The 13,499-nt window shown below is 57.0% G+C and overlaps 4 protein-coding genes across 4 annotated transcripts; 2 read left to right on the plus strand and 2 right to left on the minus strand.

The window, feature by feature from the left end:
* Nucleotides 1-502: 502 nt before the first annotated feature.
* On the plus strand, nt 503-2,373 carry VTJ04DRAFT_8995 (uncharacterized protein; the record flags this gene model as incomplete). The annotated part of the gene is made up of 3 exons (XM_069367492.1): nt 503-592; nt 654-795; nt 875-2,373. The coding sequence occupies 3 exons, from the start codon at nt 503-505 to the stop codon at nt 2,371-2,373; spliced, it is 1,731 nt and encodes a 576-aa protein (XP_069215816.1).
* Nucleotides 2,374-4,245: 1,872 nt separating this feature from the next.
* Nucleotides 4,246-5,451, plus strand: VTJ04DRAFT_8996 (uncharacterized protein; the record flags this gene model as incomplete). The annotated part of the gene is made up of 6 exons (XM_069367493.1): nt 4,246-4,248; nt 4,359-4,369; nt 4,712-4,898; nt 5,005-5,078; nt 5,146-5,194; nt 5,308-5,451. The coding sequence occupies 6 exons, from the start codon at nt 4,246-4,248 to the stop codon at nt 5,449-5,451; spliced, it is 468 nt and encodes a 155-aa protein (XP_069215817.1).
* A 1,462-nt stretch (nt 5,452-6,913) lies between these two features.
* Nucleotides 6,914-7,895, minus strand: VTJ04DRAFT_8997 (uncharacterized protein; the record flags this gene model as incomplete). The annotated part of the gene is made up of 2 exons (XM_069367494.1): nt 6,914-7,678; nt 7,782-7,895. 2 exons carry the CDS (start codon nt 7,893-7,895, stop codon nt 6,914-6,916), a joined length of 879 nt encoding a protein of 292 aa, XP_069215818.1.
* A 734-nt stretch (nt 7,896-8,629) lies between these two features.
* On the minus strand, nt 8,630-11,814 carry VTJ04DRAFT_8998 (uncharacterized protein; the record flags this gene model as incomplete). Its single annotated transcript, XM_069367495.1, has 2 exons — nt 8,630-9,273; nt 9,330-11,814. 2 exons carry the CDS (start codon nt 11,812-11,814, stop codon nt 8,630-8,632), a joined length of 3,129 nt encoding a protein of 1,042 aa, XP_069215819.1.
* Nucleotides 11,815-13,499: the final 1,685 nt, after the last annotated feature.

Here is a 13,499-nt window from a genome sequence, read left to right on the forward strand (position 1 = left end):
CGGGTTGACGTCTTGCCAAGATCGGGGACTGGCCGGGACGCATCTCAGCACTGAACCCCTCACATGCCCACATTCATGTGATTGGAAAAAGAGGGGGAAGAGGCAGAAACTCAACAAATCGCAGCATCCAGTCCTTCTTGAGTTTCGAAAAAAAAATTTTGCAGTTTCATCTTTGATTTTGTGACCGTTTTCTTTTGACTTCTTGATGCCGATGCTCCGGAACGGACTGCGGAGTGCCGATGATTCCAGAAACTCCGACAGGGATTGGTGCCCCGCTCTAACCCGTATCAGGTTTAGCGCCGTGGAAGCTCGGGCCAGTCCTTTGGGAAACTAGGGAATTTTTTTTCAGAGACAAACTCCCAGCATCATAACTGCGACTTCTCTCCCTTTCCCATTCTCCTTCGTGTCCTCTCCACGATTCCTCCAATTGCTTGTGATACCCAGCCGAGAGTCCCCCGTCTTTCTCCTCTATACCCCTTAATCCTCTAATCCCTCAGACACAATGCAGCGCGCGTTGACAAGGGCAGCTGTGAGCTCCCCGCTGGCTGCCGCCCGGGTCCGCTCCGCCCAGCAACTTCGCTTTGCTCACAAGGTATGTCATTCCCCCGGCAGACCTGGGTCAGACTTGCAGGAATCGGCTGACACACATCCAGGAGCTCAAGTTCGGTGTTGAGGGCCGTGCTGCTCTCCTCAATGGTGTCGAGACCCTCGCTAAGGCCGTCGCCACCACCCTTGGTCCCAAGGGCCGGAATGTGCTCATTGAGTCGAGCTTTGGCTCTCCCAAGATCACCAAGGGTGAGTTGCGCCAGGCCAGCCCTCTCCCTTCTTGAAGAAACAGACCCGAGGAACATGCGAGGCTGACACCGACGACTAGACGGTGTAACCGTGGCCAAGGCCATCACCCTCAAGGACAAGTTCGAGAACCTCGGCGCCAAGCTCCTCGCCGATGTTGCCTCCAAGACCAACGAGATTGCCGGTGACGGTACCACAACCGCCACCGTCCTGGCCCGCGCCATCTTCTCCGAGACCGTCAAGAACGTCGCTGCCGGCTGCAACCCCATGGACCTCCGCCGGGGTATCCAGGCCGCGGTCGACCAGGTCGTCGAGTATCTCCAGAAGCACAGCCGCGACATCACGACCAGCGCCGAGATTGCCCAGGTCGCCACCATCTCGGCCAACGGCGACAAGCATATCGGCAACCTGATTGCCAAGGCTATGGAGAAGGTCGGCAAGGAGGGTGTCATTACCGTCAAGGAGGGCAAGACCATGCAGGATGAGCTCGAGGTGACGGAGGGTATGCGGTTCGACCGCGGCTTCGTCTCGCCCTACTTCATCACGGACGCCAAGGCCCAGAAGGTCGAGTTCGAGAAGCCCTTGATCCTCCTCTCGGAGCAGAAGATTTCCAACGCCATGGACATCATCCCGGCGCTGGAGATTTCCAACAAGCTCCGCCGCCCGCTCGTCATCATCGCCGAGGACCTCGAGGGTGAGGCTCTTGCGGTGTGCATCCTCAACAAGCTCCGTGGCCAGCTCGAGGTGGCGGCCGTCAAGGCCCCCGGCTTCGGCGACAACCGCAAGTCGATCCTTGGTGACCTGGCTGTCCTGACCAACGGCACCGTGTTCACCAACGAGCTCGACGTCAAGCTTGAGAAGGTTACGCCCGACATGCTCGGCTCGACCGGCTCCATCACCATCACCAAGGAGGACACCATCATCCTCAACGGCGAGGGCAGCAAGGACGCCATTGCCCAGCGCTGCGAGCAGATCCGCGGCGTCATGGCCGACCCGAGCACGTCTGATTACGAGAAGGAGAAGCTGCAGGAGCGCCTTGCCAAGCTGTCTGGCGGTGTTGCCGTCATCAAGGTCGGCGGCGCTTCCGAGGTTGAGGTGGGCGAGAAGAAGGATCGCTTCGTCGATGCTCTCAACGCCACCCGCGCTGCCGTCGAGGAGGGTATCCTCCCTGGTGGCGGCACTGCCCTGATCAAGGCCTCGTGCAACGCCCTCAACGACCTCAAGCCGGCCAACTTTGACCAGCAGCTCGGTGTCAACATCATCAAGAACGCCATCACCCGGCCGGCGCGCACGATTGTCGAGAACGCCGGCCTCGAGGGCTCGGTCGTCATTGGCAAGCTGACGGACGAGTACGCCAACGACTTCAACAAGGGCTTCGACAGCGCCACGGGCGAGTACGTCGACATGATCCAGGCCGGTATCCTCGACCCGCTCAAGGTGGTGCGCACGGGTCTCATTGATGCCTCGGGCGTCGCTTCGCTCCTTGGTACCACCGAGGTGGCCATCGTCGAGGCTCCCGAGGAGAAGGGCCCTGGCATGGGCGGCATGGGTGGCATGGGCGGCATGGGCGGTATGATGTAAAACATTGATGATTCAAAACGGAAAACAAAAAGTTTGGGGGGTAAAGGTGTCATTGGGGCGATGGGTCTGGTATGAATTTTTCATGTACGGCGGCGACTCGGTTGGGTGCATTTTTTGTCACTGGTGTTCTTTCGGACTGTGTATAAATGCGTGTCATGTGTCACCATGTAAAATCTCCCTCTTCATCTCCCCTCTGCCTTTCCTCTGTTGTGTTCATAACAACAATTCCCCGATAGCCATATTACACACGACACATCCCGGCACGGACAAGGGATCTATCTGTACATTACGACGAGATGGTTAGAGTAGAGAAATAGCATTGCCTCAGGATCATGACTGATGATGGTTGTATGTGGACGTGAGACTGGATTCGTCATGTCGTTTATGCAGTGGTCATGCTGAGTGGCAATGCTCAAGCGATGAGGCGTCAAGCAGCCCAGACTGAACGATGCAGAGTCGCGGCCTTGCTTCGTTGCAGGTGGGATGAGGTGGGCTGAAAATGCGCCTCTCACAGGCCGGATTGTGAATGACTGGACATGAATGAATCCGCCATCTTTCAGCCTGACGCGCCTTTGGGGTCCCAACAATCACAACAATCACAGATATGTCCGACAAGCTTCAGATGTTTTATTTTTCTTTGTTGCTTTTCTCGTGCTGTTGGGCGATGGGGCTGGACTGGCGACTGGCTTGGACTGGCTGGTCACCGCTCTTGCATGCCCCTGAACTTGTTGCCCCGCGACTCCCGTCGTCGTCCCATCGACATCCCACTCAGGTGGAAGGCGGCAGGCGGGAAGGCGGGAGCCGGGGCAACCAGAGCCCCACCATTTCCCGGTTTCGGCTGTGGCTTGTGTTTGGGCAGGGTCCCTGGCCCAAAGCCCAGGGTTGCCCGTCCAGGTTCCCCTCCCCCTCCCCCTCTCTCGCAACCCCTCCATCCTGTCTTGGGCGCAATTGGACGACTTTATCGCTTCAGGTCTTGCTGCTGCTGGGGTTTGACTTTAGCTTCCCCTCCTCGCCCCGCCTCCTTTTGGTGTGTTCAACAAGCCTCCTCTGGGAAGTTTATCAGGCACCTGTCAGACCTTTTTCAATTTTCTGCTGGCTGTTTTAACTATTCTTTTCTTGATTTCGTCAATTCGAGGAATCGGTAACGACAAAGCCGGCTGGTGCTCATACAATCCAAGCTGTAAGTCTTCCCAACGGGACCGTGACAACGGGACAGTCCTACTCCGTACCATCATCCATCATCACAACGCCATGACTTGGGCTTGCACCTCGGCCCGCTGTCGCCTTGCTCCCGTCAAGGCTGTGCTGCGCTGTCAGGGTCACGAATCGATGACTGAAGAGTTGTCATTTTGATGTTTCCATGTCTCTTCTCCTTGTCTAGGAACTGAGCAGTGGCCGCGCAAACCGCCCGACGGGGACGAGCTAGTACCTTGCTCCGGATCTTTTGTTATTACCTAGCTGCCCTGCTTGGCAACCAAGACAAGGAGACACGTCGGACCCGCTCTCATCGATTGCTGCCGCCTTTTCCCCCTTTCTTCTCTCATCTTGCCATCTACTTATTATTTTTGCTTCGTCGTCGTCGTCATCGACAAGAGACAAAACCGTTTTTTAGAGTCTTTTCTGCTGACGCTCGAGTGCGCCACGGCCAAACGCGTTGGTGCAAGACCTGCCCGATTCAGTTGCAGCTGCTTTTCGACTCCTGTCATCCAGCCCAGTCCAGTTCTCTTTTTTCCCCGCCTTCCTCCCGCGCACGCGAGCTGAAGAGAGCCCGGGCAGCTTTTGTTTTTCTTCCCCGGAACAACACACAACACCACCTCAACCACACAAACAAAACATTCCCCGAGTCGACCGCCCGCGACAAACACCATCACAATGGTGCGTTTTTCCCATTTTTGGCTCCCGTTCTACCGCGCCCCTTGGGTCCATGGACTTTTGAGTTGGGCTCTGGCGACGACCGTCTTGCTGACTCTGCTCTCGCTCTCCAGTCTCAATCCGGGTTAGTAGTGCCTCCCCCCTCCCCTCCCTCCGACCAACCCCCGATCCTGCTCCTCGCAGCCGACCGCGATCCTCTTCGCTGCGTTGTTTTCGCTACTGTCGGCCTCGCCGGTGAAACCATGAGCGCACAAACACCGACGTTCGGCGCGATGGTTCTCTGACGCCTCCGACACCGTACACCGCATCGCGCCCACTGCTGCTGCTGCTGCCTCTGCTGCTGCCCCGCACCGCGAAATGCACCACCACAGATTGGACATCCACACACCCAACCCAAGCAACTGAGCACATAATAAGCACATGCACAGAGCGAGCTCCCCACGTTCAGGCGCTAATCGTTTCGCAGTGCCACCGTCAACCAGGAGTGCGTAACAGCCTACAACGACCTCAAGCTCAACAAGAGGTACAAGTACGTCATCTTCAAGCTGTCGGACGACAACAAGGAGATTGTCGTCGAGAGCACCAGCGAGGATGGCCCCGAGTACGAGAACTTCCGTGAGAAGCTCCTGAATGCTCAGTCCAAGACCAAGACTGTATGCGTGTCCCTGTTTGTTGTGTTGTTTCGCTGTCGAACCCGCCATGCCGTGGCGGGGAGACAAAAAGGATGGAGCTGACGCGTTTATTCTTGCTGCCATTCAGGGTGCGCTGAGCAAGGGTCCCCGATATGCTGTCTACGACGTCCAGTACGACCTCGCGTCAGGCGAGGGCACTCGGTATGCGGCTTCCTCAAGGGAACAAGACACAAGCCCGGTCCTGGAAACTAACCTCCACCGCCTGCAGCAACAAGATCACCTTCATCGCCTGGTCGCCGGATGATGCTGGCATCCTGGTACGTTTGTTATTTTGTTTTTCTTGCCCCCATCCATACTTCACAACCCCGTCCTCTTCCCTCAGCCTCGATTTTGGAAGCACCAACGCTGACTCCTTTCCCCCACATCACAGGCCAAGATGGTCTACGCCTCCTCCAAGGAGGCCCTGAAGCGTGCCCTCCCGGGTCTCGCTGCCGAGGTGCAAGCCAACGACGCCGATGACATCGAGTGGGAGCAGCTGGTCAAGACCGTCAGCAAGGGCACTGCTGCTGTCTAACTGCGAGCGACCGAGGGATAGGGAAGAGAGGAACTCGCCGCCCCCTGCCTCCTTTCTACTTTGAGTGCGAGAGAGAGGTAGGGAGGGAGGAAGAGTATGGTTTGTGTGTATGTGTGTGTGTGAGGGATACAGAGAGGTGTTTTGTCCACCGGCGGAAGTGGTTTGGTGGTGGTGGGGAATGCTCTTGTTGCTGCTGCTGCTGCTGCTGGGCTCTTGGAGTGTTGAAGCAAGGACAAGGACACGCGCAGCAAGCACGCACATCGTCATCATGCACATGCACCACGAACAGAGACAAGAACAAAACGGAAAGGTTTTTCCTCCTCTGTCTTTTTTTCCTTCTTTCCAGGGTTGGGTCTTGGATGGGATGGATATTGAGATGTTGAGCTGTTATTGCTTGTGTTCGTTGTCCGGCACATCCGCTACCCTCTCTCGCTCTCTTCCCTCCGAACAGTTCCTTTACTCTCCCTCGCTTCTCATGACAGTAACTTACCTCCAACTCTCCCCCCTGCTGCTTCTAATACTGCTGCTACCACACCCACCGATAAGGTACCCAATGTCGATCGATCCGTCCGTCCTACTGTTAGTACATTCCGTTGTGGGGTGTTTCTAGTTTGTCGCTTGCTCGTGGTTGGTTGGTTGTTGTTGGTATGTTGGCTGGTTGTCGGTTTTTAGTCAGTCAGTCTTGTATTGCTTCCCTGTTGTAGGCCCAAGTAGGCAAGACAGAACCATTCTTCGTCGTCGTCGTCATCGTTGTCGTTTTCGTCTTGAGTGGCTCTTCCATCCAACCCTCCTGAAAATACGGGTTTCTTTCCCTGGAATACCTGCCCGACGAGGCCGTCTTAAGATGATATACGTTGATACCGTACGCCAAACCACCTACTTAGCCAAGCCACGGTGCCCGTCTTGCTGTGCTGGTTGAGGTTGTCTGCGTCAGGGACGGGGAATGATGCAGGTTGTGGGATGCTGAGGACGGGAATTGGTTGGCTCATCACCTGGTGGGTACAGAGAGGATAGGCATCTTGGACATGATCAGTACAGGGCCCGTCTCCATCAAGGATCTCGAATGGTCTCAATCTCAGGTAGGGAGGTGGTTGACTACCTGGCAGAGGAAGATAATAGTGGCGTCGTTGGCGATATATACCTACGTACTGGCGCCCAGGCTCTTCTGTGTCTTTTCGGTCGACGTCCCGTCCTGAGGATGCTTAGTGGATCAGGTTGTAGTAGTTCACAAGGAGACCGTTATCTACGTTACCCGGGGAATAGGTATTATTCACTTGGCAAGTACGCGATCATGACATCCACCGCCTAGGCAATCGCGATTATTCATAATATCTCATATCCATTAGACGGATTAATCTCCCACCCTCCTCGCAGGACCACACGTAAGCCTTCGTCTCTTCAACAACCTCGAGTATCTAACACACCTGACCCGACTTTTCATGCTGCTCCTTCAACCAACCTTTTACGCTGTCCTCCCCTCCCAAGCTCCCCTAAACACCCCCAACACCTCCCCAGCAACCGCTTCATCCCCAACCCTCTGACGCAGAAACGCGCCGAGATCGTCCCAGAAGGCATCCGTCTTGAGCACATCCGCCGGTCCCGCCGCAGCCGTCGTCGTCGTTGTTGTCGTCGGCTCATCAACAACCATCGGCTCCCCACCACCACCTTCCACCTTATCATTCCCACCATCCCCAACCGGCAGCGGCGCAGCAGCAGCAGCAGTAGTAGTCGTAACATCCACCACCTCACCCAACCCCTTCCTCACCACCGCCTCACCACCAAGAATCATCAGTCCCAACTCCACCTCCACCACACCCTGCTCCCCAACATCCTTCCCCTCAGCAGACACAATATCCGACAGGAGCTTGGTATCCCCGACCGGCTTCTTCCCTTCCAAAAACTTGATCTTGCCCACCGGCGCGCCCAGGTCCTCGGCCACCTTGGCCTTGAGCTCGCCCAGCGACGTCGTCAGCGGGATCGGCCCGGCGAGGTAGGTCAGTTTGGGATTGCGCGGGGAGCGGAGGACAACCTTGGCGGTTGCCGCGGCGGCGGGGTTGGTGGGAGGGGCTTGGGCCGGGGCGGTGGGGAGGTCGTTTGCGTTGGAAGGCTCAGAGGAGGAGGAGGCGGCGGCGGTGGTGGTGGTGGCTGAGGCGTCGTCTTCCGAGGAGGGGGAGATGCGGCGGAGTTTGGAGAAGGGTTTGTACGAAGGGTGGCGGGGGAGGATGTACTATTGTTGTTGGCCAGCAAGGTATGTGTTAGTTCTATTCTGGTCTGTGGGTTATGGAGGAGTTGTACGCAAACAGAGAGCGAAGGGGGAAAAGCAAACTCACCGGTAAAGAGGCCGGGTAGTTCTTCCGGTCCTCGACGTAGTCCGGGGGCAGCTTCTGGGGCTTGGAGTCGAGGAGGGCCAGGAAGGTTTTGGCAAAGGCTACTTCGGTCGCCATGGTCGCTGTCTTATTGTGCTTTTGGGGTTGACCGTGGGATGGTGAGTTGGATTGAGATTTCGAAGCTTTGTGGACTTGACTGAGGTAAGGTAAAGTGGCAGCCGGAGGAGGTCGACCTAGCATGCGACTTCCGTGACGGTGTTGGAAGCTCACCGAGCACCATCGATGTTGCCCCACACCGGCAGCAGGAGCCGGGCTTGGCGCCCCTCGATCGCGTGGTGGGGACGTTATCTTATCGAAATTGCTGCAACGGCTCAACACCAAGACCAAAACACAACAGGATCACCAAACACACCTGAGTCAAATAAGTACTCTACCTAAACACACTCATACGGATATATTGTCATACCAGAAACACCAAGTTACGAAAAGCACCCAACGCGCCCCACCTGTGTCCGGCTGAACTACCAAACCATCCATCCCTCCATCCATCCCTTCATAACCGTCTATGGGAAAAGGTCATAACTCATCTATCGTGTCTAAAGTCATCACATCAATCATCATAAAAGGTCATGTCGTCCATCCCACCCATCCATCCATCCGCGCAGACACAAAGCTCACGGCCTAGGCGGTCTGAACCCAATCCTTGGCCCATGAAACACCCTGTGTGCCGCTTGTCCCTTGTTTTTTTTAGCTTTCCCTCCCCCCTATCATCACCACCAGAAACCTTGATTGAACAATACTCATGTCGTAAAAAAAGAGCCCGGCTGGGTTCGGGCTTATTCCCCTCCTCTTCAATCCATCACAATATCCCTGATAGCCCATTTCCACACATCCCCTCTATCCACCCTGCTCGCCTCGAGCCACAAACTGCACTTCTTGCGCCACCTCTCCTCCTCCTCGCGCTGGCGTCGGACAAACTCCGGGCCGACGTCAAACTCCTCTCCGACGGGCCACTCGTGGTGGTGGTTGACATCGCTCATCCTGCCCGAGCCGCCGCCACCACCGCCTGCACCACCGCCGCGCCCGTCATCGCTCGACGCGACCGTTCGCTCCTCCAGGTCCGGGATATCCTTGAACACGTCCTCGTCGCTATCCTCCTCGCCCTCGAACCCGTTGAACCCGTCGAGCGTGTCGCTCCGGTCCGAGCGCGTCCTGCTCCGCGCCGGCGCCAACTTGAGCCAGCACATGTTTTGCGGGTCGAACACCATACCGCCGACCACCTGCACGCCCTTGGTGGCGCCGATGTTGGTGATGAGCGCAGGGCGCGGGGTGGCGACGGCCGCCGCCGCCGCTGTTTCGCGCGGATCGCGGAGCATGTGCGGCGGAACCGAGGCCGTCGAAGGGGACGACGCCGGGACATTGTCGAAGGCGCTGAGCGCGTGGTCGTTACCCTCCCATCGGAACGTTTCGGGATTGTACCACATGCCTTTGACCTCTGGTTGGGGGTTAGACTTCTGTATGGACAAACGTAGAGAAATAGAATAAACTCACGTTTTCGATCCCGAGGAGGATTCAAATTCGAGATCAAATGCGGCTTGGACTGCGGCGACTTCCTAGGCTTCTTAGCCCTGAGTGACCCTCCCGCTCCGGGAGAATTCCACGTGTTCCTGGCCGACAGCTGGCCAAGGCGCTGCGCCGTCAGCGGTGCAATCACGCCGGAGGGATTGCGCTGCGCGAGATTCGTCTCTCGTGCGATGCGGCTAGCAGCAGTATCGCGAGCGAAGCTCGGCACGTTGGTGTCGACCACGCGCGAGTAAGGGGTGCGCGGCGACGGGGTGACGTTTCGGTCCTGCTGCGGGATCTGCGTTGCCCGTCCGCGAGTAGGCGGTCGGTTGGTCACGGGCTGCTTGAGGTACTTGGCTTCCGCTTGGGTCGACGTCGGCAGGTCGTCAAACGCGTCCAGCTCGTGGCCGTCCCCGAAATTGCGCACGCGCTTGGGCATGCTGAGCTTGCTCCAGGACCCGTCGGGCGTCTTCTCGATCGTGCGATAGACCCGCGGACTAGGCGACCGGATCGCCGACCGAGACACGGCGCGCGAGTTGGGCCGGAAATCGATGGCGGTCTCGGAATCATGACGGCGGAATGACCGGACGGATGCCTTGGCGTTCACGTTGTGAGACTGGCTTGCCGACGCCCCAGCCGGCAAAAATGGCACACTAGGCCTCCGAGTGCCTGCCGAAGCGCTTTCTGCCGTGCGGGCCCTCTCCACGGGCGTCTTGGGACGCATGGTGATCGGCCGAGGATACTCTGTCCGTGACGGAGGGCGTGCGTACCTCTCCATGGCCGCCGGTATCCTGCGTGCGGGAGCTGGCTGAGAACGCATCCCTGGCAGCGATCGCTTCATGCGAAGTGAGTTGGTGCCGGTGGTGGTGTTGCCGGCGGGTTCGTTGTTTCTCAGAGACACCTGGGACGTCCTTTGGCCAAGTTCCCGCCTCGGTGTCGTAGGGCCGACCGTGTTAGTCGAAGACACGGTTGTTGCTGTCGTCCCGGTACTGCTAAGGCTTGTCACTGAAGAATGGGCCGAGTGTCCGATGCGAGACAGAGATCGCCTTGAATGGGACGACCGCTGTATCGGGCCACCGCTCTCGGAAACGGGCTCCAGCGACGATTTGGTATGAGACCTCTCGTGGCCCACCATCGAACTCATCGACGCCATAGGCCGTGGGAGCCGCGATGGCGTAGTCACGGGCTTGTTGGTGAATTTGAGGGCTACGGAGGCCTTGGGTCTGGCCGGACTGGCAGGCCGTGTAGTCTTGACTTGGATGTTGCGGTTGAGAGTGAGCTTCCTGGAATCGAAAATCTCCCCGTCCCCAATCTCGAGTCCATCCAGGAAATCCTCCTTGTCTTCTTCCTTCTGCTCCTTGGATACTGGGGTTGTTTTTGGTGGCTCTGGGATGGCAGACTCCTCTTTGATGGTCTCTTCTGGGATGCGCGCCGGTGAATGGCTCTGCCGGCGACGCTTGAGGCGCTCATTGAAATCCAAGGGACCATTGGGAAGGACCAGCCCATCCCAGAACTCATCCTCACTCTCGGCAATAGAACTAGAAATGCTGGGGCTGAAGGCAGACACGGACGAGCTCCGCGTCGACAAAGCCTCGCGACGCGTGCCACCGAACCTTGTGCCGAGACTACCTTCGGCCCATTCGAGATCGTCCATCAAAGAAGCAAAGGTAGGCGTCTTAGGGATGTCTCGCTTCGCTGAGAGCTTCAACTGTCCATCCTCCGGGAGCTCGAAATCCTTCTCGAAATCATCATCGGCATCGACAGCCTCGGGCTTTTGTGGCGTTGGCGGCGTGATTAGCGAGAGTGGCTTGGGCATCTGGCGTCTCTTAGACACTTTGATGGTCTCAAGGCCGTCTCCCAAGAAGTCGTCGTCGTCATTGTCGCGGAAGCGCTCCAGATCGATGAAGCTGGAGGAGGTGGACCTGGGGTCTTTGGATTCCTTGGGTTCTTCGAACAGACCAGACAGGGAGTCTCGTGGCGGCTTGGACGGACTAGGTTGGGCCGAGTTGGAGACCTGGCGGAGGACTTCGGGGAACTGCGAACTGTCTCTTGTCTTAATCTGCAAAGCCTGGCCATCGGGGATAACGAGATCCTCGACCCAGTCTTCTTGGATGATCTTTTTGATTTTCCTGCAGCCCAGGCGCTTGATGGTCCCGCCCATCAGGGCAGATGGTGGCACATTTTTCGGGAGAGGGATACCGGCCTTGGCGGCGGCGGCGATGGCGTCGAGGGTAGCTTTCTCGTCATTATCTGGTATGTGGACCTGTTTCTCCTCTTCCCCGTGAACGGATTCAAGGTCGGAACGAAAGGATGATTGCGAATCGCGGCGATTGGATGAGATGTTGACAGCCGAATTGCACAGCGATGGGAGGGCCAGCTCGTCGCCGTCGAAAACAAAATCCTCGTCGTCCCAGTTCTCGATCTCGTCTTCGACGGGCGGCCTAGTCTTGAGGCGAAGGGTGGACGAATCCATGGTTACTGTATTGTCGCTGGGTAAAGCTATGTTGGTGTGTTTACAGTGGGGGTGTTGGAGCGCGAAGAGCCGGCAACACGGCGACACGGCGACGTGTAGCTCGGTGAGGGCAATCAGTGATGTCGGCTCATGCTCAACAATCCAAACTCCTCAACCTCTCCCCCTGCAGATTCCGGTTGACTGTGTCGTGTTGGCGCGACAGGATAGGTACGTCGATGATTCGCAGCAGACAGAGGTCGAAATCGTGCATCGAGTTTCGAGCGATGAAAGACGGGGGGACGCTAGAGCTCCAACTAAGCGCGGCGCGGGTGGGAGTCGAAAAGTGGAAAAATGTCGTCTAAGTGCTGTCGAGACGTGTTCGCAGAGATTGGCTTTCGCGACGAAAATCCGAATGGCGGGACCTGTCGCGTCTCAGATGTGGGTTGTGGCTGGAAAAGTCGGCGAGAGGAATGCAACGAGCAACAGGGTGGCAGATGTGTGGAGGCGAAGGAGGCCAGGAGAAGAGCTGCGGCCGCAGGCCTTGGGGGGCAGCCAGGTTAGGTTTGAAAGGGGCCCAGGGGCAACCAACGCCAGCAGCGGGCGGGTGAGGCGGGACAAGCCCCGGTCGGTGGAAAGCCGGGCAGGCGACAGAAAGCGACAGAACACACGGCAACCGCCAGGGTTGCCCAGGGTAGAGCTTGGTCTTGGCCGAGACGCACAACAACTTCAGGTTCCCCGCGATGCGATGCGTCTGCAACTGCAACCTTGGATCCAAGTTTTCTCGCTTCAATTGACCAACGGTCCCTCTGAAAAACATAAGAAGAGATGAAACAACGAGGTGTTTGAAGACCACGAAAGAAAACAAGACCGAGGAATACATAATAGTTATCAAGAATCAAACTAACGACTGAGAAGAAGCAAAACACCTCTCAAACACCATGTCAATCATGTCAATCCCCGCCACACTGATCGTGGGAGCTACGGAGTACAGGGATCCTTGACCTGTCGACGGTGGTTCGTCGGCCAACAGAAGCTCTGACCATGTGTCGCGTTCATGACGCGACGACGCGCCTCCCCGCCTCTCGAATAAGCATCCGGTGGTCTTAGCATGAACTCTTGCAAAGACACGGACATCTGATCGAGTGGTGTTACTTGAAGAAGTTCATCTCGGAACATCTTTTACCATTTTTTTTCGTATTTTCTTCAATTGTTGGAACACGGGGTCATTGTCTCAACACGAGGCTGGATGGCTGGAGGAGAGATGAGATCATCGCTGCAAACGGTCGTTGGCGCGGAAACAGCATGAAAAAGCAGTTCATGATCGGTTCGTATGCCGATCATCGCCACCAGCCGGAGATGCGAACTGACGGGAGCTTGCTTCGGAGCAGAACCATCCTCTTTTTGACTTTTCGTCCGTTTGCACGGAGCATCAACGCCGGACATCTACATCTGTGTCGAAGTGGATGTACTTGTACATATTTCCCAATTGAGAAGCCTGCTGTGCGTTCATTGGCAAAGTGTCCCCGGGCTGCCTGGAGCTGGGCTCTGCTGCCTGGACTTGGACGGACACTCATCCCCGTCACTGTCCTCATTCAAAAAGCCAAATGCAAAACTCATCAACGCCCGACCCATTGATTGAACGTCTCTCTCATCACCATCATCCGCATAAACCGTGAAATAAAAGTAGAAGCTCACGGCCCGGCCGG

The sequence above is a fragment of the Mycothermus thermophilus genome (assembly GCF_041956435.1).
Source record: "Mycothermus thermophilus strain CBS 625.91 unplaced genomic scaffold VTJ04scaffold_6, whole genome shotgun sequence".
In the NCBI taxonomy this organism is placed as follows: Eukaryota; Fungi; Ascomycota; class Sordariomycetes; order Sordariales; family Chaetomiaceae; genus Mycothermus; species Mycothermus thermophilus.